This window comes from Lepidochelys olivacea (assembly GCF_965140295.1).
Source record: "Lepidochelys olivacea isolate rLepOli2 genome assembly, chromosome: 14".
NCBI classification, from domain to species: domain Eukaryota; kingdom Metazoa; phylum Chordata; order Testudines; family Cheloniidae; genus Lepidochelys; species Lepidochelys olivacea.
Genome location: NC_140424.1, coordinates 13,682,615 through 13,705,005, shown reverse-complemented (window position 1 = coordinate 13,705,005; position 22,391 = coordinate 13,682,615). Strand labels below are relative to the sequence as shown.

The window sequence follows — 22,391 nt, the reverse complement described above, 5'->3', positions numbered from 1 at the left end:
ACCCTCCGTACACTGTCTGCATTTCTCTTTCCTCCAGTCCCAGGAAGGGGGTCCCGTCGTCATTTCCCTATTGCATACAGAGACTAAAGGGTTAAAGAGAGCTGGGAGTTTTCTGCTAGCCCCCTAGGCTTCACGGTGGCAGATCATCGCTGGGACAATAAGAACTGGGAGCTTTTGTAAAGTCTGTGGTCCTGAAGGGGTTAATGAGAGCAGCCAATCCTGCCTGTGTCCTGTTAGAGCTGAGACAGACCTGCCCAGCCAGCTTAGCAACTTTCACAGCGTGTGCAAGAAGCAGAGAGATTTCTGACAGTCGCAGGGGATAATCTACACTACAACATAGCTCTCCCCGTCCACACACTGCCGGGTCCTCAGGACCGCTGGGGGTAGCAGCGAGGAGGGGATGTAGCCCTTGCTGGATGGGATGGATTTAGGAACTCTGGGATTGAACCTGCACCAAGCCTGGACAGTCATCTGCAGGGAACAGCATAAGGGCTGATCGGAGCACTGTCTGCTGATTGCACTCTGCAGAGGGGAAGCTGCTCAGACTCACAGGGACGAAGCCAGTGCCAGAAGTAAGACTCCTTCTCCCTGTGCATTGCGGAGCTGGGATGTCTGGGGACCATAGCCAGGTACAGGAGCTATCCTGTGGTAAGCAGGAAGGTGACTGGATGGCAGGTTGGAGGAGGGTGGGGGTGGGGAGGAAGGTTCTGGATGCTGGAGTATCTCAGACTGCAGTGAAGCACATTTTGATTTTCATCACTAGTCTGGCAAAGCTGTAGGAATTTTTTTTTCCCCAACAGAGCTCGGGTCCTCCTGCAGTGAGCTGCCTGAAGTTTCTGAGATGAGTCTGTTTCAGGATGGCTGAGGTAGGGCAAAGCCTCCCCTACTCCCCCCCCCCCCCACAAGCTCCCTGGGGTACTGGATGGTGGTGACTGTGGGGTGGGGGGTGTTCACACACAAGGGATTCAGTACCATATGGATAGAACAGCACAGGGGAGCCTTGAAGTGTAGCCCCAGCTCCTAAACCCAACCCCTTCCCTTGGTGTCAACTCCCCCTCCCTGTCTCCTCCCCCCACCATCCCTGGTGTCACACTGGTCATCTGAGCATTGTGGCCACTTCCACTCAGTACAACAGACTTCCCCGGGCAGGCTGGCTGACTTCAGCTCAGGCCTCCCCTCAGGACACCTGCCCTGGGGTCCCTTGTTCTCTTGAAGCGGTGGTGCCCCTCTGCCTGTGAAATACCCTCCACGCAGGAGAAGGGCCCGGAGTTCCAGACGTCTGGGAAGGGAAAAGAAGATCCCCGGGGGATTATGTAATTCCCCAAGCTATTGCAGATCCGAATGGAGGCATATGCAGCCGAGGGGGTAAGGGTGTGCTTTGCGTGTGCTTGCATGTAGTTACATGAACACGTCAGGGTGGGCCCCTGTCTTTGATTTCATGCTGGGTAGGATTTTCCTCAGAACCTGAGTGTTTGGTTGGGCTCTTGGCAAGTTTCGCCCTTGGTCTCGCAGCCAGACTCCCTGTCTCTCCCCCTCCCTCCCTGTCTCTTGCTCTGTCTTTTCCTCCCTTTCTATCTTTGTCAGCTGTAAGAAGAGCCGACCCCTTCCCAGTTCCTGTAACTTATCTCCCTCCCTCAGCACTGGGTACTAGCCTGTGAGCCTGGCGCCCAGTGGGGCATACCAAGAAGGGAGCAGCCAGTGGCAATGGCCTTTTGGAACCTGGCTGCGGGTTTATTAGCAGCATCTCTGGCACAGGGTAAAGCAGCCTGTGATGGAGCCTTTGCCGAGGGCTGACTCCTCGCACTGTTATACTGATTGCTGTTTGGATTTCACCTGCTTTGGGCAACGTTCTCTCCAAGAGGGAGGGCCGTGCACCTTGCTAAAGTTAACAAGGCTTTTCCCATCTTTCTCTTCTCTTCCCCATCTCTCTCTCCTCCTTCTCCCATCCTCATCTTGCTGACATCTGCCCTTTCCCTGTCTGTCACCCTGAGTCTTTCCCTCTCCGTTTCCTGTTTCTCTCCTCTCAGTCTGCCCCCTGCCCCCGCCACTCTTCCCCAATCATTACTTGTCTCTCTTCCTCTCCCCTCCCTGCCTCCTCTTGCTCCAGTCTCTCTCTCTCTTTGCCTCCCGAGACACTTTCTTTTCCCCTTTGCTGGGATCACTAAAGCTCCCTGGTTGCTGGAGACCCTGCAGTTTGGTTCAGTGCCGAGCCACTGTGTCCTTCTCCCCACCTGATGGCTTTCTGCTCAAGGTCACTGCAGTAATTCCATATGAGGCTGCCTGGTGCTGCCTTATCTACCACACGGTTTCTGTTTCACTCCCTTTATATTCCTGGGGATATTGTGTTTGATAAAACTCACTGCTTTTAACACCATTGGCAGGGCTCCAGGCACAAACACTCTGCCTGCTCCAGGTCGCCACCCATGTCCGACTTTTGTTTTTTCTCCTTTCATTCCTGTGTTTCTGGACGTCATAAAAACTGAAAACTTTCTGGGAAGTTTTGCAAGCAGGTGAATAATTGTAGGGACAGCTCATGCTGCCGGCTGGAGACAATCCTGGTGCTAGTTGGCACATTGGGAATGTCCGGACCTGGGGCTTCTACTGAAGAGGGAACCTGCTGGGAGCCAGAAGGGAATGTCTCGAGCTGAGGCTTTGATACAAGGGAGAATTTAATCAGCAAAAGCCTAGCATTCGCTAGCAGGGAAGGTGGAACTTCATCAATAACCTTGTTGCAGTCAGAAGGGAAAGTGCTGATCTTGATCGTGAAGAACTTAACTTGATCAGCTCGGTTGTTTTTAAGCAGTAAGGAGTGACCGTCTCCCCCCACCCCTGGCGGGTACTGCTGTCTCTGGTTGCAGTCATTTTACTGGCATTTAGCCGCCCTAAGATCTAAAGACAGTAGGCGGGTTGAGCTGGGCTGCACTGTGAAAGGAAATCAATACAGGGAAATATCTTGAAAGAAACTTCTTTAGCCCTGTGAGCCATCTCTGCAGATTCCTCTCCCTCTGCCTCGGTGAGTGTGATGCCTACACTGGCTGGGGGTGGGTGGGTGGCCTGATCTTCACCTATGGCCATGGGGTTAACCAGGCCATACCCAGGCAGAAGTAGGGCCTGTCCAGATCTAAGGTGTTCTCAAAGCAATTGTAGGACCTGACTGGTTTTAATGGAAGGTGGTGGGAGATGCGTGTTCTTTGTGGGTGTGTTCACATGAAGCTATTTTCAGCCCCGACTCCGTCATGGAGAAAATGAGGTTCCCTAATGGAGGTTATAGCTGAGTCACTTAGGAAGGGTAAGGATGAAAACAAGATGTAGCAACTGAATTCCGGGGAGCATAGTTGCCTCTCAAGCCAGGAGGTGAGGACTGAAACCACTGTGTCTCCCCACTCTTGGGAGTGCAGGGTCAGGGGTAAACCCAGTCAGAGTGTGGAATTGGGAGAGGATCTCTAGCACAGGTCAGACTTGTGTCTTCTCTTTGGGGCAGTGTGGGCAGTGCTGTGCAGTGATCTCCAAGCGTACATTAGCTGGAGCACAAGAAGTGAAGCAGGGGAAGTGAAGGGAGTGGGGCTAGAAAGCAAAGGTTGGCCTTGAGCACAAGCAAACCAAGAGGTCATTGGGGTAGCTCTGCAATTCATGGTTTGCCCTTCTCCCAAGGAAGAAGAAGGAGGAAACAGCTCACAGGATCCTTACGCTCCCTCCATCACCAGAGAACTGGAGTGGGGGAAACTCCTGCCCTGATTGTCTCCCCTTCCAGAACGTTGGGGTCCTGCAGCTTACTCAGACTAGATTTAAATGACCGTTTTAAAACATCAGTACCCTGTCTACGCTGCAGCCATCACCCTCACTACCATTGGTGGAGAGTCATGGGTCCCAATTTCCTTACTGTTGACACAGCTTTGAAAACCTCATTGTAACATGCATCGTCTTTTCATTGCAACAGGGCTGAGGGTTACTTTCTACATGTGCAAGTCCTGTCCCTGGGACTCTGGAGGACGGCTTAGCTGCTCTGCACCCCCGTGTGTGTGTTAGAGTGTGTGTGTGTGCATGAGAGAGAGAGATACTTTGTGCTCATTCAAAAGAAAATTCAAAGTAAGATGTTCTTATCTTTCTGCACCCACCACCTCCACCCTCTATCAAATTAATTTCTCCCTCCAGCCCCCTCTCTCCTGCTACCTCTGCTTGGATATAACATTAGCAGTTAGGTGGGCTGCAGCCTGGTAGGAACATGACAGAGACCCCGCTTGGGGAATGCACTTGTTTAAAAAAGAATTTGTAGGGAGTTTTGTGCTCTTGAAAGGAGCTGGAGCCTTCCGTTCGATCTGCAGGATGGGCACAGTGGCAGCAGGAGGCCATGTGGTCTGGTGGGCTGAGCCCAAGGCCAGTGTCAGAGCCTTGTGTGTTCTCATCTTGATCTGCCCCGCTGGCTTGCTGGGTGTCACTTGACCTCCGTGTCTCAGTTATCCCTTCTGTCAAGGGAGGATCGCAGCCTTTCCCTGCTCTGGCGAGGACTAATTGAGTTAATGTGTGTGAAGTGCTCGAGGTTATTGTTACAGGACAGGCAAGAGTAGTCTAAGTTTCCTGCACCAGAATGACCCGAGCCTGAAGTTACCAGGGCAGATGGAGAGTAACTCAGTCTCCATGACCCAGGCTGCATTCAGCTTCTCTGCTGAGACTGATAACAGTGGGGACAGTTAGCACCAGGTGAGATGTGGACACCCAGGAGCTGGATTGAAACCACCACACTTGTTTCAGATACACCACTAAATACTAGGTCCAGACTTTATCTTCCTGTGCTTCAGGCAACAGGGGCTCTGTGAAATGCCTGTGCTCAGACCCTGAGGGGAAGTATTGCTTGGCATATCCCACCTTCAGATTTAATGGCCCCCATCAGTGTCCATTCCCAGAACAAGGGGTTACCTCAGTAATGCCGTGAGAGAAACTAGGAAAGAGAGGAAAAGGTTTGGTGAACCTGCCGGTCATTTCTCTACAAAGATGCAGGATGGAAATATACCCTGAAAAAAATTCCTGCATCAGACTGTAACTGAACCCAAAGTCTGGGGTGAAACCCTGGCTCCGCTGATGCCAATAGCAAAGCTCCGGTTGACTTCTGTGGAGCCATGATTTGGCCCCTGGTGCATAGAGAGGCTCTACAAATTTCAGCATTCTCAGACCTTAACATTCTCAGGATCAGTTTGACTGCCTAAGCACTGTAGAGTTTGGGATGCTTACCCAGAATGCCTGGGTGCACGGAACTGGGTCAGAAATCTTGTCATCTCTAGCACCTTTGTTCCTGATAGGAAATATCATGAGAATAGGCTCTTGTGGCATTTCAGCACCTGCTTCCCTTGCTGGGATCCAGAACCAGCATACAAGCTCAGAGAATGGTAGTTTGAGTGTGGGGGTACAGGTTTGTTGGGGTGAAAGGTTCTTATTTTATCCAAATTGATGCGCTAATCCTCAGTCTTGAGCCAATTGTTCTCTAACAGGAGAAGGCCATGGATAATTTCCAGGAGAAGAATCCCAGTTCGACAAGTGATTGGGAAAACAACAGCTGGGGATTCCATATTTATTGCCTCTCAAAGCAGCTTATTTGCTGAGTTTACTTGTAAAAAGGTGGCTGGTTTTCTGACTGCAAGCTCTGCCAATGCACACTGGGATCTGAGAGTCATGCTGGTTTTCTTTTCCTTCTGTGGCATCAGCACCAGTATAAAAAACCATGTCGACTAAAGGGAGAATTGAACCCAGATGCATTTGGAACTTAGTTAACAATTCTGATGATGCATAGAATCAACAGAATGGAATCCATTTCCCTCTCCCATAGTGTGTTTCCATTGAGAAAACAGTACACACCTATTTTTGCCACTATGTGTGACTCTGTACATAGAGGAAGCAGATCTTTGGGGGAAGAAGGTGCCATTTTTAGACAGTTACTTTTAGGAGCAGAACCACATGGTAAAATCCAATCCAAATATTTCCGTAGAATACAAGAGGAGATATCTGGAGAAACTATAAGAACTGACTATTTATTTTCTATATGATTTTTCCTTTGGATTCATCTCGAACAAATAAAAATTTACCTTGTTTGCCTTTAGCTGCAGTAGGTAGCAAGGTTAAGTCACAAAATACATGGATGTATGGAATAGAAGTATTATAATTTTTCATATTACATTTAATATGTCTTGATTATACACATTAAAGGTGAAAATTACTGCAGGTGCTGCCAGAGAGCAACAGAAGTGCTTTGGGAATGCAGACTGGGTCCCCTTTTCACTGGTGATTGTATTTAACACTTTCTGTCTGTTTTCCAGATCAACGTGAAACCTAGTGAGCTAGAGCTCTTTCACTGGTGAAGCTGGAACGGTGACTTTCCCCCTGGGTCCCAGACTGTTTATTCCTCAGTTCTTCATTGCCCGTTGTGGACTTTCTGCAAGGTTCAGCCATGACTACCTCTGCCTTGCGCCGGCAGGTAAAAAACATTGTGCACAATTATTCGGAGGCGGAGATCAAAGTGCGTGAGGCGACCTCCAATGACTCCTGGGGCCCACCCAGCTCCCTGATGTCTGAGATTGCAGATCTGACCTTCAACACGGTGGCTTTTGCAGAGATCATGGGGATGATCTGGAGGCGGCTGAATGACAGTGGCAAGAACTGGCGCCATGTGTACAAGGCACTGACCCTGCTGGACTACCTCATCAAAACTGGATCAGAGAAGGTGGCCCATCAGTGCCGGGAGAACCTTTACACCATTCAGACTCTGAAAGACTTCCAGTACACAGACCGCGATGGCAAGGACCAAGGCATAAACGTGCGGGAGAAAGTCAAGCAGGTCATGGGCCTGCTGAAGGATGAGGAGAGGCTGAAGCAGGAAAGGGCTCATGCCCTGAAAACCAAAGAGCGCATGTCCATTGAGGGCACGGGCATCAGCAGCAGCCAGCAGCTCTCCTATGGCAGGCGGACATCGCAATATGGAGAAGACTATGGCAAGCCGAGGGGGTCTCCATCATCCTTTAATTGTAAGTGCTATAGTGCTACAGACCGTGGGTGGTATGGAGAGTGTGGGCGTTTCTGACCCAAGGGCAGTGGATCACTGGATGTCTGAAGTTCAGAAGAAACGTCTGGGCTTGCTCTTGTCTATCCTGGCAGTCCTGTCCAGAACATTGTCTTTTAGGGCAGTGGCTCAAAATCCGTATCGGTTACTTTCTAGCCACATGGCCAGTAGTCTCCACTGTGGAGCAGACACAGGTTTCTTCCTGTTCTAATGTCATGGGGTAGGTGACCTTTGGTCTTCCTCTGGGCCATCCTCACGTGCAGCATTCTGGAGAGTAAAAGTTAAGGCTGGGACTCTACATCTCACAGAGTCTGAATTGCTCCCGGCCTTCAAGGCATTACTATTGATGGGTGAACAAGGCACTCGGAGCACGGAACTGAAGGAAGCACCTCACAGATGCCATCTCAAACACTGGGGGATTGTTTATGTTAGAAGGTTGCAACTCTAAAACCTTTCTCTAGCAGCTGCTTATTTTGATATCAGCCTCAAATACTTTCTGATCGTTTCCTATCCTCCCACCGAGCTGCCTGCTTTGGTGAAGTCCCCCTGCCATTGTGTAGAGATTCTTGTGCTAACAGGATCCCTGCCGGAAAACACAATTTTATTCCTGGGGGGTAACTGTTCTATTTGCATCCTGACCCCGATCCCCACCCTTCTCCTTAACCAGGCTGGTGGTTGAATTCCAGCTCTTTAAAGGCAGACTGTCTCTCTGAGTGCTCTGGGACATCAGTGACATGAGGAGCAGCTTCCCAAGCATTTAGGGCAGTTGCTGAGCATGAAGGTCCTGTAGCGTGAGCTGGGTGGTGGGAATGAGGGGAGAGCAGAAAAGCCCGTTGAGGAGGAGAAGGTAGTGATCAATGCGGATTGACTCCTAGAAACATCCCAGCTCCAGAGATTCTGTTTTTCTTCTTCCTCCTTCAATCTGAATTCTTCCTCTTTTTTTTTTATCTCAGCCTCTTCCTCGTCCCCTCAGCACGCCTCAGACCTGGAACAGGCAAGACCCCAGACGACTGGAGAGGAGGAGCTGCAGTTACAGCTTGCACTAGCCATGAGTCGAGAGGAGGCTGAGAAGGTAATGTTTGCTGCCTCTCTCCTGCGGGGTGGTGTGATTGCCTGCAATGTCATGTGGCCCATCCAGGACTGCTGTGAGCAAACATTTCCAGTGGCTGGAGATGGGACTCACGCTGGGGAGGGCTCTGTGTCACTACAGAGAATTCTTTCTCAGGGGTCTTGCTGGTGGGTCTTACTCACATGCTTAGGGTCTAACTGATTGCCTTATTGGGGTCAGGATGGAATTTCCCCCCAGGTCAGAGTGGTAGAGACCCTGGATATGTTTTGCCTTCCTCTGCAGTGTGGGGCACGGGTCACTTGCTGGTTTGAACTAGAGTAAATGGTAGATTCTCTGTAACTTGAATTCTTTAAATCAAGTTTTGAGAACGTCAGTAACTCCGTCAGAGGTTATGGGCCTATTACAGGAATGGGTGGGTGAGGTCCGGGGGCCTGCGATGTGCAGGACAGACGACATGAGCATGATGGTCCTTTCTGGCCTTAAAGTCTCTGAGTCTATGGGATCATGGTAGTAAGGCATGAGAGAGAGATTTCTAGGCTCTGTCAACCCGCATGCTAGTGTGCACAGTATTGTTTTCTCACTGGCTGCTCCATGCAGACACAGCACGCCAACATATTGTGGCATGATGAGGATTTATTGCACAGTTGTTGCCCATTTCATATACTGTGCATACAAGTGAGCCTAGGACTTGGTGTGTGCGCTGTACCAGTACATCTTAAATCAATACCACACGGTCTCAGAAAGATAGATGCGGTCCATCTAAACCCTTTCTTCTGTGTGGTTGCCTTGAAGATGAATGGTCCCTTTCCAGTGGCGGATTAATGATTTTGCCACCCCTAGGCCCAGAAATAATTGCCCCCCGACCCCCCCACCCCCCCGCAGCTTGCCTCCGCTCTGCTTCCTCCCCTGAGCGCGCCGCTGGGTCCTGCTTCTCCCTGCTCCCTGCCAGTGCTTGTGCGTGAAACAGGTTCGCAAAGGAGCGGGGAAGGTGGGGAACACGGCATGCTCAGGAGAGGAGGCGGGGCTGGGACGGGCATTTGGGGAAGGGGACCAATAGGGGCAGGGAGGGGGCAGGGAAGGGGTGGAGTTGGGGCGGAGCCAGGGGCAGAAGGCACAAACCGGCACTGGGGGAAGCAGCCTCTGGCTGCTATTATAAATTTGCCGCGCCTGCAAATTTGCCGCCCTAGGCCTAGGCCTTGTTGGCCTCGGCGTTAATACGCCGCTGTCCCTTTACATGTATCATCAGGTGGTTTCAAAGAAGGTAAATAGAATTCCGTCTGGAGATGTGGAATCAGGACTCCGAACAGCTCATATGTAATCAGCTGCTCTAAATACATTGGGTGAAATCCTGATGATATTGAAGTTAATGCGGGTTTTGCCATTGACTTCAATGGGGTCCGGATTTCACCCATTGTCTTTCATGTATAAATTACTCTGATTCTGTTACTTTAACCATGAAGGTTTTATGCTGATGTGCCCAGAGTGATTCTGTTATTTCCTTGGCAGATACCAGGGGGAACCTGTGTCCCCCTGGGGAGAATGGGTTCTGTACCAGGAACTGCAAACATCCTGCAGAACTGGTCCATGTACTGGTGACTCTAGCTGTGATTTGAATGCAGTTGTGCTAGTGTGTGGGCATCGGATGACTAACTTTATTCCACATGACTGTGTTTAATTAAGTCACTTGGGATCATTTGAAATGAGGCTAGACAAAGCTCTGGAAGACATCATAGAAAGCAGTTCTGCCTTGGCCAGGGGGAGGGGAGGGGAGACAAGATAACCTAATGGGTTCCCGTCTCACTGTTATATTCATCATGTTAGAGTCAGGCCCAAAATCCCAGCCTAGAGCATGTGTCCTTCATGTACTTTCCCCAGCTCTCTTATCAGCTGATCTGCTTCCCCCTTTCCAGGCAGTGACTGTTTGTTTACACACAAACACACAGGCTGAGATTAACGCTAACCGGCACTGCCTCTCTCTAATGATACTGATGATATTTGAGGAGGACAAAGCCACTGAGGGACACTTTGGGTGACACCTCCAGGGTCAGGGCTTTCCCGCCTCACTGTAGTCTATGTTTAAATTAAGCTTGGTTGGACCAAAATGTCTCTCAAACACCTTCTCCTGGCTTAGCCTCTGGTGGTTGAAGTTGTCCCTGTGCCAGGCATGGCTCTAGGCCTTAGCATTCCTCTTTGTGCTGGAGCCACCCACGGTTGCTGGAGGCCTGGCTGGTTATATGATTGCTACCTACATGGTCACCATCCCTGTTTCTGAGCAAAATAGTTACCATTTCCCACCCTTCCCTTCCTGGAAGCTCTTGGATGGACTTCAGAGAACTTGTGTCCCTATTTTTGTCCCAGAGATGTAGCTTCCCAAACCTTATCAGGGAAGCTGCTGTGGTTAGTGCTGAAGGAACGTGCTAGTCAAAGAGAAGCTTATTAGAACCACCCATCTAGGTAGGCCAGGCACAACCGGGGAAGGGGGTAGGCAAAGGGGACATTTGTTTCTCCTTCTCCCTCCAACAGTCTTCAAGGGGCCCCACATTATTGTCAAAAAGGCCAAAATATGTACAAAGTTATCCAATATTAAACAATGGAACAGCGACAGAGTGGTGAGTCTTCATCCTTTCACAGCTAACCATTGACACAGGAGCCAAGTTTTCCTTTTTTAAACTCTTAAAATCCAAGAGTTTCTAGGGGTCTAACTAGCCCTTGGGCTCCTGAAAGGTTGTTTTGTTTCTAAAATAGTGACCTCCCAGGGTCCCAAAGTACTTGCCCCCCACTCCAAGTAATGGGACCCCAGAGCCACTGCTGCATCTAGGTCAAACTGTGTCATGCAGAATAGCCCTCCTCCACTGCTCCTGGCTGCTTTAGCGCCAATGAGTTTTCACAGACCATCAGGCCTTGCTGAAGGATTCTGTAGGGTTGTGAATAGGTGTGGCTGGTAGTTGTGGTCCCATCTGCATGTTTGACCTTTTAGTGGAGAAGGGCCCAAACTGTATGTTCACCAAATCCAAGTTTTCAGCATGAAGGGACATGGTCAAAATGCAGTCTGGTCCTCCCCCCACTGCAAGACTGATCCGTGGTATAATGAGGCCCCCAATGTGGTAGCGTTCTACACTGAAGACAAGATCTGAATATTTTCCAACATGCAGAGTAGCAGTATTTCAGTGGGCTGTTTGTGTGCCTATTGGATGAAGTTGGAACCACTGCTGTTCCAGCAGTTAGTGATGAGATGGAAGGAGGGACGGAGTTTATTGCAGTACATAAATCTGTTTAGTTTTATCATCGGTTGAGAGAAGAAACATGGTCCACAGTTGTAAGGATGTGACTGGGAGTAAGGTCTTGGGTTGTCCTATGGGCTGTACCACTAATACACTACAACAGGGGTGGCCAAACTGTGGCTCTTTTACCATTAAAATGCAGCTCGCAGAGCCCCCCATGTCTTTCCCCCCATTCTCCAACTACCAGACTTGGGAAGAGGGGGAAGCACAGGACCTCTGCCTGCAACGGGGTGGTGGGGTAGTGGCTTCTGCCTAGTGGGGAGGGGGGTCTTTGGACTTCAGCAGGAGCAGGACTGAAGCCCTGAGCCCCGTCAGGAACCTCCCGCAGGGCTGGAGCCTTGGCACGTGTGCCCTGGCTCTTGAACTTCTGAAGATTGTTGTATGCGGCTCAGGGGATCAGTACATTTGGCCACCCCTGAACTATAAGATCTTTGCTTAACCATCTGCACTTCAATTTTCCCATCTGAAAAGTGGAGATAATGCTGTCATCACAAGGGTGTTGAGGATTAACCAGTAACACCTGTAGAGCTCTCTGATCCTTAGAAATTGCTATAGCAATGCTAGGAGCTGTTGTTACTCTTTATCAATGTTATTAAGGGAAGATCTGCTAATGATGTTCCCCTGGAGATAAAAGAGCAGAAATATCCACTGAATTCCTGAGCAGTTTGCAAAGTGTTTAGCTTTTGCAAGGGCTGCCCTTGATATGCTCTGACCTCAGCAAGGGGAAGAAGTGTCACTGGGGAAGCTGTATGGTTAGAGGCCTGACAAGCCAAGCAGCTAAAAGTCTAAAGAAAAGTTATAACCATAAACACAATGCAAGATAGAATCTTATCGGGCCCAGATGAGTCTGAAGTGGCAAGGTGTTTGTATGTCAAATAATAGTGGACACACAACATCTTACATTAATGTACCACCTTTCATCTTGAAGGATCCCACAGTGCTTTACAAGACAACGTCACTGAAGTGCAGCCACCTCTGAGGTGGAGCGCAGCAGCCAGCTTATGGCACCACAGTGGGAGGACTTAAGAAAAGTGATATGGGATCTTTTATGTTCATGTAGTACAGATGGGATGTTGGTGTTATGGCCTCACCTCAAAGACTTTGCTAAGAAGCTACATGTATGTATCTAAAAAATGTGAAGGGCTAAGTCAACTGTGCCAGGATTCAAACCTGTGGTTTCAAGGTGTTGGTGTTTCAAACCAGAAGCTTCTAAACCAGCCCCTCCAGCAATGGATTGATGGGCAGAGTGCTAGAAGAGTAGATGAACAGACAAACAAAACAGTGGGTGGGTGAATGGCTGGATGGAAAAGGAAAGAGAGCCTGATTGATGAGTATATGGAGGAAAGATCAGATGGATTGGTGCATGGATGATGGATGGATGAAAGAATAGACATTAAGATCGGTGGTTGACTAGCTAGATGGAAGAAAGAGTAGCACCAGATGAATGGATAAATGACTGAATAAAAAGACTTACTGTATAACAGGTGAGGGATTGAAAGAAAGATGGTTACAAGGAAGGGGATAATTTGGTAGCAAATACAGAGACCTCGAATCAAAGAAGCAATTTCATTCAGTTCTCCTTCATTGGCAGCAGCCACTTCCTCCAGCCACCAGCACAGATGAAGAATTGCAATTGCAGATAGCACTCAGCCTGAGCAAAAAGGAGCATGAGAAGGTACCCCACACGCAGCAGATCAAAGGGCACTTTCCTCTTCTTGGATTCTAACTTCATGAGTTTCTAAATGGACCTTTGGAGTATTAAACATTGTGCAACTTTCTGCCTTGCTTGGTGTCTTCCTGGGAAGTGGTGTACCCCAGTCCTTCTGCTTCTGGTGCCTGCTTCGCTGTAAACTTACGTTCACTGCTCTTAAAGCTGTGCACTGAATATTCCTATCTGTGGATTTATCATGAAATGTGCAAATACATCAGTAATTGGCCGCTGGCTAATGCCCAAAACTGTAATGCACAGCAACCCCTGCCCTTGGTCTCTCTGCAGAGAGTCAGTGCACATCGGTGATCCTTTATCCTGTGTCTTTACTGTTCACATCCCAGACATATGCACTGTCCATTTTGACTGCAGGAAGTGAGGGCATGCCAAGGAGAGAACTCACTGCTACAGAGGGCACTGGAAGAGACCCACACGGGTATCGAGGAGGAGGAAGAAGAGGAGAAGATGAAGAAAAGTCAGGTGAAAAGCTTTAGCTGGTTGTCTGGATGGCTGTGGAGATATATAATGGGGTACAGAACATTTCATCTCTTGGTATCTGGTTCAAATCTATCCTAGATTGGTAATGAGCAAAGGGATTATTCCTTGATGGCTGTTCAGTGGTGTATGTGACTTGATCTGGTGATCTCTGTGTAATTCTCCATGTCTGCATGATTAAAAAAAAAAGACTCCCCATAGCAGTTCACACCTCATTAGCAGCCTGACCAGGGAAACTGAATTACCCCTGGATTGTCCCTCCAGGATGGGTTTGAACAGGCTGGGAGACACTTGCCCTGTTTCTGCTCTGCATAAGTAGAAGAGTTCAGCTAGCCTTGCTGTCCCGCTGGCTTTGTGCGTGAGCACTGCATTCATGTAAAGCTTTAGCTGGAATAGATTTTAAATGACGTATTTCTTGACTACTGAGAGGAGCCAAATCAGACCATTCCTGCCCAGATCTAAGGTTAGGTTGCTTCTCTGCAGGAAGTATAGGGTGAGGTCTGGGGTTACCTGGGAAAAACCCCTCTAGTAGCCCCTTTCGCTGCAGGAGCAATATCGGACGAGGCCTTGCAGGTATCCCTGAGCCTTAACTTGTTTCTTTTACTCCTTACAATTCTAGTCCTCTATTGTGGAGCTGGCAGACATTTTTGGACCAGTGCCAGTAACTTCAACTCATGTTTCAGCTGACCCATGGGATATTCCAGGTGGGTGCAACTCTCAATCTGCTGATGCTTGGGAGAATGGCAGAACCTTCTCCCCTCCAGCTCTGTCCTTGTCCAATTCTGGGAAACCTAACAGTAAGAATCTTTGCTTGTGTTCTCTCTGTCTGCCCTTTCCCCTTATCCTCTGCTCACTCACTGCATTGTCATAGCAGCTTTTAACCACACCTGGGCTATTGAACAGAAACGAGAAATGAAGGAAGAAGGGTGACAAATGGTAAACATGGGCTGATTACTAAATGCGCCCTGCCTTCTGGCCTCATTTTGCTTTATGTGTTTCTTTTTTGATTACCTGTTCTTTTCTGTTCTTTCTTTCTCCTGCTCCTCTCTAACCTATTTGCCCCTTTGCCTCACCCCTGGCTGTGTTTCAATGCTCTCTGCAGTGCCTTTGAATGGTTCCCTGCCTGTGTTCCACATCTTCCTGTGTGTCTTTCAGGTCTCAAGTCCAATGTGGAACCAGCAGGAGCCTCTTGGGGCCCCTCTGCAGACCCCTGGGCTCCAATCCCGGCTGCTTCCGGGGATCCTCTAAACCAGATGGCAGCATCTATCAACCAGACCTCCACTGGGCCTTGGGATCTTCCTCCCATAATCTCCTCCTCTGACCCTTGGGAGAAGACCCCCCTCTCTTCAAGTCTGTCATCAGCAGATGCCTGGGTAAAGGCATCCCCACCTTCTAAAGCTTCCGCTGATGCTACTTGTACTGCTGATCCTTGGGGAGGTGTCGTTGACAATCCTCCCAGGGCAGGTAAGAGAAGCTCATTTTGTTCATCAGTTTCCATTGCTACTTGAAGCTCGGGATCATTCTTCCTGCCATCCTCATGATACTTACCATCACATCTTCTTTTGGGATCCAGTTTCCTCTGATCCTCTAAAAATCTCAGCCAATACCTGCATCTTGTATTTCCTTCCCAGGGAATGTCTTTGATGGTCCACTTTGCCAACTCCACTCTGATCCCCTCTCCTGAGGAGGAGAATGTAACAGATTTTTCGCCTAAATCTTGAGCACACTGGTAGACATAGACCCACTCTTAGCCATGTCTATACTCAAAATAGAGTTGTAGTGAAAACGGTACAGCCCCCTGGGAGAAGAATAACAAAACCACAGATCAGGTCTGTCCAGTGTATGGTGAAAGCCCTTGCAATGCCCAAAGGAGAAACCCCTAGGAGGACAGTAGTGTGTGATGGAGGAATTTACATTAGTCCCTCTGGGAAAAGAAAGCTAGAAGAGTTGGACTACACAGTGTGATATCAGTGCTGGTAAGGCCTACATGGGGGAAACAGAGCCACAATGAATAGAAGCACAAATTTGCAGACAAAGAATACTTTCTGAGGGAACAAATTTCTTAGGGCTAGATTCTGATCTGAGTTACAGTGGTGTAAACTTGCAGTAACTCACCTGAAATCAGTGGAGGAATGGGTATTTAAAAGAAGCCAGATTCTGATCTCATTTACACTGACATATATTCATAGTGAAATTACTCTGAATTTAAATCCATGTGAATGAAATCAGAGTCTAGCTCCTAGTGAATAACTTTTCCTTTCCTTAATTATTAATTAATGATGATTATTTATGTATTATTTGCATTGCCATTGTGCTTTGGAGCTATGGTACCAGGGCCCCCCTGTGCAAGGTGCTGTACAAACACAACAAAAGATGGTCCCTGCCCCTGCCCAACAGAGCTCAGAATTTAAGTATTTCTCAACAATGATTCTTTCCTTTAGAGAAAGGAATTCAGGTAACTGGCACTTCTTTGGGTTGCTAGCTTTGCTCAGTCTATGCAGGCCTCAGGATAGAAATGAAGGGTGACAGATTTCTGGAGTCATGGGGCATGCCTGTCCCTACGGGTCTGGGATTGGTCTGAACATACCTTCCCGTTGCCCTCTGAGGCACTAACAATCAGGGAAGCCTGCCGGGCTGCAGAGGATGGCATGCATGAAGTGGGCCCTCCCTTGTATGCTAAGTTTCTCTGTCTCATCCACTGGCATTGGTTGGTCAGTGGGTCACTGATTTGGACTTGGTGGCTCATTCATACAGGCTGCTTCAGGACTCACTGACCTAGTTCATTCCTTTCTCCCTCTCTCTGGTGTTCTACGTTCTCCTTAACCCCTAACTCCCCATCTCTGCTCGTCTTGCCTCGTTTTTGTCCCTTTTAAAAATTGATTCCCTCTGTCCTTCCTCTGTTGTTTTCCTTCATCTCCTCTCTTCCTTCCCCTTGCTTCCCTTCTGGGTCTGTCTGTCTGTCTCCTTTCTTTCACTCAGCTTCAGGTGATGTCACTTTTGACTTGTTTGCGAAACCACCCCAGCCGACCGAGCAGCTGGAGCATGAGAGCTCACAGGCCCCATCCTCTATCAAGCCTAACAGCCCTGTTGGTAAGAGAGTCCTAACAGATCAGGGGTGCTGGGGCCGGAAGGATAAATAGGGCATTGCGGAACAATGGGGAAGTCGGCAGGTGTGTCTGCAGGTGAGGGTGGGAGCTTCCCTGGGGCTCTGTGGGAGGGTATATTTGTTTCATATTGTGGCATACATCTGCATGATTATAACTTACCATATCATATGGCTACTGGCCCCAAAGTCTCTCACTCTCGTCATCTCTGTGTTAGACATCTGACGCAAGGGTTAACTATCCCGAAGTGTTTGCACATGGGTGAAGGTGGAGTCCGCGCAAGCTACTGTTTTTCCATTAGCTAGAAATACTTGGGATCAGATGGGGCAAACTTCCATTGACATTTGTCTTCTGAGTCTGGCAACAATGCATGCTGCGAACTGCTGCTGAGTAGACAGAGGGTGCAGGTTCTTGAAGCCGAGACTGCTATTTCTGAGCTAGACTCCCTGCAGCAACTTTCTGTGTTAAGGAAAGGTTGTCCCAGATAAAAGGGAAGTGTTTGTGAAGGCAATCCAAGAATGTGCTTTGTGATTCTTCAAGACACAACAGTCAGAAGAGAGAGGCAACGTCTCTGCTTCTCTCTCACGTGACAGTCCACACTTCTGCCTGTTGTTCTCTTGAAATTCATGATCCCGTCTTGGTTATGCTATTCAGTCTCTGCTGTTTGTTCTAGATTTGGACCTGTTTGGTGACCTGATTCCCAGCACCAAGCAGAATGGAGTTAAGAACACAGACGTTTTTGATCTTGCGGGCTTAGGAGACTCTCTTACTGACTCCGACAAAGAGAGGAAAGATTGTAAAACTCCAGAATCCTTTCTTGGCCCAACTGCCTCATCCCTGGTGAATTTGGACTCCTTGGTGGTTGCCCCTGCAACCCTGAAGACTCATAATCCATTTTTGTCAGGTGGGTCATGGGGCGCAGGGCCCAGTCAAAAAGGCCGCTGAAGGATGTTGGGTGGTTTCTGAGGGTATGCCTACACTGCAGCATAAGCCCAGGTTAAACCTCAAACCTAATCCCCATTCTGTCTACACACAAATTGCACTAACCCAGTGTCCCAGGACCCTACAGGGTGAAGGGTCCGAGCCTGAGTCAACCCGGGACCCAGGGTTCAAGCCCTGTTGTTTTGCAGTGTAAACGCAGCCCCACTGAACCTGTGCTCTGGGAATCTGCAAAAAGTATCCTACAGTCCCATAGGCCAGCTTTCGTTGTCCAGTTTGGTGGACAGTCAGATTTTCCCACGCTGCACCACGAACAAAAGGCTAGAGCCAGCCACATTTTGGGAGGGTGATAGGAAGTCTGGGATATGGGTGGTTGAACTTGGGCCTGCGCAATGCAGTGTAGATGCTGGAGCCCCAGGCTGGGAGACCCGGGGTTCAGCAATTCCTAACCTGGGGTTACAAATGACTGTAGATGCTCAAGCCCTAAGTTAACAAACCCAGGGTCTGCTAGCTTGAATTCTACTAACCCTGGGCTTACATTGCAGTGTAGATGTACCCTGAGGCTCTTGGCGGGCTATGTAAGGATGACAGGTGGGACTTTCGAGGGGCTCATGAGCTGAAGGCCACAAAAGGATGGTGGGCGGACCAGTGGGAACATTTTCACAATGACTTGGTTTAACATGTAGCACCTACAGTGGCTGAGCTCTGCCCTTAGTATCACAGTGAAAAACAAAACCACACTAAAGTTCTGATCCTGGCCAGGAAACGGAGGTCAGCCTGAAACTCAAGGCAGAAACTTTGGTTTGAACTTAACTTCTCAAGCTAAATTTTTCAGTCTTCTCTCTGAATTTCTGGGGTTGAGTCAAACCCTGAATGTTCCTGACTCATCGGTTTAGTAGTTGAATTTAATAGCAGTGTGTTTTGAGACCAGAGATTAGCCTTGACCTTTAACCCTATCCCCTGACTTCCCATCCTGTAGGCTGTATGCCTGATGATGCTGTGTACTTTCTCCTGACAGGTCTCAGTGCACCTTCTCCCACAAACCCATTCAGCATCAGTGACCAGACCAAACCAACGCTCAATCAGATGAGGACCAGCTCCCCAGTGCCAGGCATGGCCACGGGGATGACCATGAACTCCATGACCTACAGTGCTTCACTCCCTCTTCCACTCAGCAGCATCCCAATGACCCTCCCCGTCTCCATGAGTGCCTTCCCGCAGGCCGGCGCAGGGCCGTTTCCACAGCTACCCAGTAACCTGCCTCAGCCTTTGTTGCCACTGACAGGCTCTGCTCTTCCCCCCGCCTCACAGGGCGTGATGAACCCTTTCCTCTGAAGTCTCTGGATCTGTGTTACATGTAGTCTGTCTTGTCCCATCCCCAGCTATTATGGAAATCTTTGCGTGTTCTCAAGCAAAGGCCTTGTGGGCAACAGTTCATTAGTTGTGATGGAGGAAACCATTCACCTGCAACTCCTAACCCAACACCTGCCCAGGTTACAGAGACACAGTTAGCATGAATCTCCTTGCTTGAAGTGCTATAGAACTACCTGCTCCAGCATGGCAGGTAAAGGATGGCTAGATCTGCCTTTGACGGCAATAAGGGCACTCTTGTCATCAGCTGGCATTCCCATGATCTGCAGAGTAGATGGAGGGTCCCTAAGAAAGGGCTTTAATTATCTAGGGTCCTCCTCTCTCCAGCACCATATGCTGGTACCCAGAGAGCCCAGTATGAAGCATCTTAACAGACATTTTCTAGTCACTGTAGATCTCTTAGAGATCATCCTGGGCCCATCAGTGGGATAGAGGAATCCTTCTATAATCTGCATGGAAGGTGCAATCACTTGCTGAAACTTGCCGCCCCAACGCTTGCTGAAGGTCAGGATGTTCCCAGGGACAGGAGGAGTACCCCTTAGAATCCTTTTCCTCTGCCAGTCACCTGTATGCTTTTCCCCATGGCCCTGGGGATGACTGAACTCTGATCCCGAGAATCCTCTTCCTCTCCTGCTGTCACCCATATGTTCCTCTATTTGGATGCTAATGTTTGGGACCCTCTTCTCTGCCTGCCTTATCCAGATGTCTTCCTCCCCCACATCTGGGTGTCACTCTTGGGAACCCGGTTTCTCTGCTGCTGTCACCTGGATGTTACTCTGCTTGGGTGCTGGTCTTTGGAACACTTTTCCGCTGATGCTGTCATCTGAACTGTTCTCCATGGGGCACTGACCTTTGGAACGCTGATCCTTTGTGGATGTTCCCCATGTGTTCATCGGCCTTGGTGCAGATCCTCCCAGCCTGACCCCATCTCCCTTAAACTCAACGAGACAAAACCTTCTGAGACAACCCACACAGGCCTGGATAACTTCAACTACTGGATCCCAGTTTCAGCCTCTCGAAGCTCTCCTGCCAGGACTGCGGTGCTCTGTGGGAAATACATTGGAGTGGGGGAGGAGGGGCTAATGAGCTGGGACTGTAGGCTGGGGACAGTGTGAGGTTAATATCCTGAGTGCCAGCTGTGTCTCACTTTGAGGACTCCAGGCCAACTCCATTAGACCCCGGTGCAGAGGGAGAGGAGGACGCTGAGACACTAACACAGCAGAGGGAGGGGTGATGGGACTAAGAAGGGGGAGTGGCCGGGCAGTTGTTAGCTCGTTAGTGTACACGTTTCACACTTCTCTAAAGGGGCAGAGGCAGCAGCATGGTTTACGGAGACTTCATGGCTGTAACTGAATGTAGGAAAACATGAACTGGCTGTAAAACAATAAAATATTCTAGTGTATTTCGGTGTGGGGCTTCTGACTTCCCAGGACACTGGTCTGGGCTTTACCCTTTATTTCTCTTCCTAAGTTTGAAGAAGGCTTTGCTTCCCCCTTCTGTGTCTTTTACCGTCTGCCCATAAGCCTCGTCACAGCAATGCCTGGCCTCTGGATCCAGACCCATCCCTTTTCTATAGCTGCCCTATCTCTGGCATTCACACTTGCCTCACACCTTGGGTCATCATTTACACCATTGCCAAGTGAGTTTACAATGCTGCCATTCTGGTTTGCCAGCATTTCTCACCCACGTCGTGCCAGTGTAAATGCTACACGAAGGGCAGGGCAGTGGGGAATCAGGCCCGCTGACGCTATGGTGTTGGGAACCATGCGTGTGCCTGGATGGATTTATAAAGCATCTATCACAGGGATGCCGGTTTCCTCCCAGAACTCCTGTGTCTTGTTCCCCATATCTGGGATGAGACTCTGTGCTGTGCCTCCACGTGGCTTTCAGCCACTTTTGTGCCCTCCCAATTCTGACCTGCTACAAGGGGCAAAATGGTCCTTGGTGTAAATTAGAGCAGTTGGGGTTCCACCTTGGGCAGCCTCTGGGCTGCTGCAGCCCAGACTCCCTGGTGCAATGGGCAACACCCCATGTTCCTGGGACATCCTCTGCACCAGGTCCTGCAAGGGAACCAGCATGTAGAGATGCTTACGGTGGTCCAATGCAGTGACTGTACCGGGGCATTTTCCCCCAGCCATTTTCAGGCTTTTTCTGGCTCGCATGCCAGTGCAGAGGCACAGAGGGTCTGGAGCAGGGTTGAGAATCTCCCTGAGAAATGCCCTTCTGCTTCCCCCCTCCAGTTGTGAACGCCCTCCTCCCGCCCTGGAGCTCTCTCCAGCACGGCCTTGCTCCCAGTCTGTGGGACCTCTCAGCAATGCTCAGCTGCTGCTTGCCCCCACTTGGAATCTTTTGCTAGGCCTTCTGGGTGAGTTTGGCGAGCAGGAATTTGAGCCGTTCCCAGTGTCAAAGCAACAGGGGCTGTCTCTTTAAAAGAATGAGCCAGGGACTTGCTGCCTTGAGCTCTGAAGGACAAGGACTGTTTCTGACTGAGCCAGGCCCCTGCGCGGTCATTGCGAGGAGCATCCTGCTTACGGCTGGCCTGCAGATCCTCTGCCCGTGGAGCAGACAGAGGGGATTTCAGTTCTGGCTTTGCTTGGGGTAATTTCTGCCATTGCCCAACTATGTTCCCTTAGGGTGACCAGACAGCAAGTGTGAAAAATTGGGACAGGGGGTGGGGGGTAATAGGAGCCTATATAAGAAAAAGACCCAAAAATCGGGACTGTCCCTATAAAATCGGGACATCTGGTCACCCTATGTTCCCTTGGCAGCTCTTTGGAGATGGTTTGTTGTTTGCCTGTGTGGGGGACGTGGGCATGTCAACACCATCTTCTCCTATGGAACGATAAACATGGCTAACGTGTCAGCTCACAGGCAGTCTCAGCTAAAGCCCTCTGTCCAGGCTGCCTTTACATTGACCAGAGGGGCCACCATGTGTGGCCTGGGAGCAGGCCCAGACTGGGCTTCCCCATCCCAAAGGCAGTGATAGCGTGCTAGAGGGGCAAAAGCGACTGGGTAGCATGAGTGGATGTTTAATGTCGTCTAGATGGAAAGCACAATATTCCTCCCGAGAAAAAATCAGATCCCACTTGTGTGTGTGACATTTCATGGGGTCCCCAGGCCTGAGTCACCTTGTTTCCCCCTGCCTCCAGCCAGAGGGTGTCTGGCTTGAGGTGGCTGGTGTCGGCTCCTTAAGCCTGTCAGCCCCTCAAACCACTCTCCTACGGGTTATGCCAGCCCTGATTTCGCCTTGCAGGTTAACAATCCCTGCAGCCCAGTCCCTGAGTCCCTTTGAAGCATTCCCCTGTGATAGCTGGTCCCTGGCACTGGCTACTTACAGAAATCCCACATCCTCTGCCCCCAAAGAGCAGTGTGTCTCAGT

General features: G+C 49.6%; 1 protein-coding gene across 7 annotated transcripts; it reads left to right on the top strand.

Moving 5' to 3' along the window:
- Nucleotides 1-147: 147 nt before the first annotated feature.
- Nucleotides 148-20,404, top strand: EPN3 (epsin 3). 7 transcript variants are annotated; one of them, XM_084648588.1, is made up of 11 exons: nucleotides 150-572; nucleotides 801-866; nucleotides 6,306-7,010; nucleotides 7,999-8,117; nucleotides 12,987-13,070; nucleotides 13,476-13,583; nucleotides 14,218-14,302; nucleotides 14,754-15,062; nucleotides 16,578-16,688; nucleotides 17,376-17,606; nucleotides 18,660-20,404. In XM_084648588.1, exons 3-11 carry the CDS (start codon nucleotides 6,437-6,439, stop codon nucleotides 18,974-18,976), a joined length of 1,938 nt encoding a protein of 645 aa, XP_084504714.1. In that variant the 5' UTR covers nucleotides 150-572; nucleotides 801-866; nucleotides 6,306-6,436; the 3' UTR covers nucleotides 18,977-20,404. The 7 variants fall into 7 exon arrangements, with proteins under 7 accessions (XP_084504719.1, XP_084504714.1, XP_084504717.1 ...); XM_084648591.1 differs by having other exon boundaries at nucleotides 150-629; nucleotides 12,990-13,070; XM_084648587.1 differs by having other exon boundaries at nucleotides 150-629.
- Nucleotides 20,405-22,391: the final 1,987 nt, after the last annotated feature.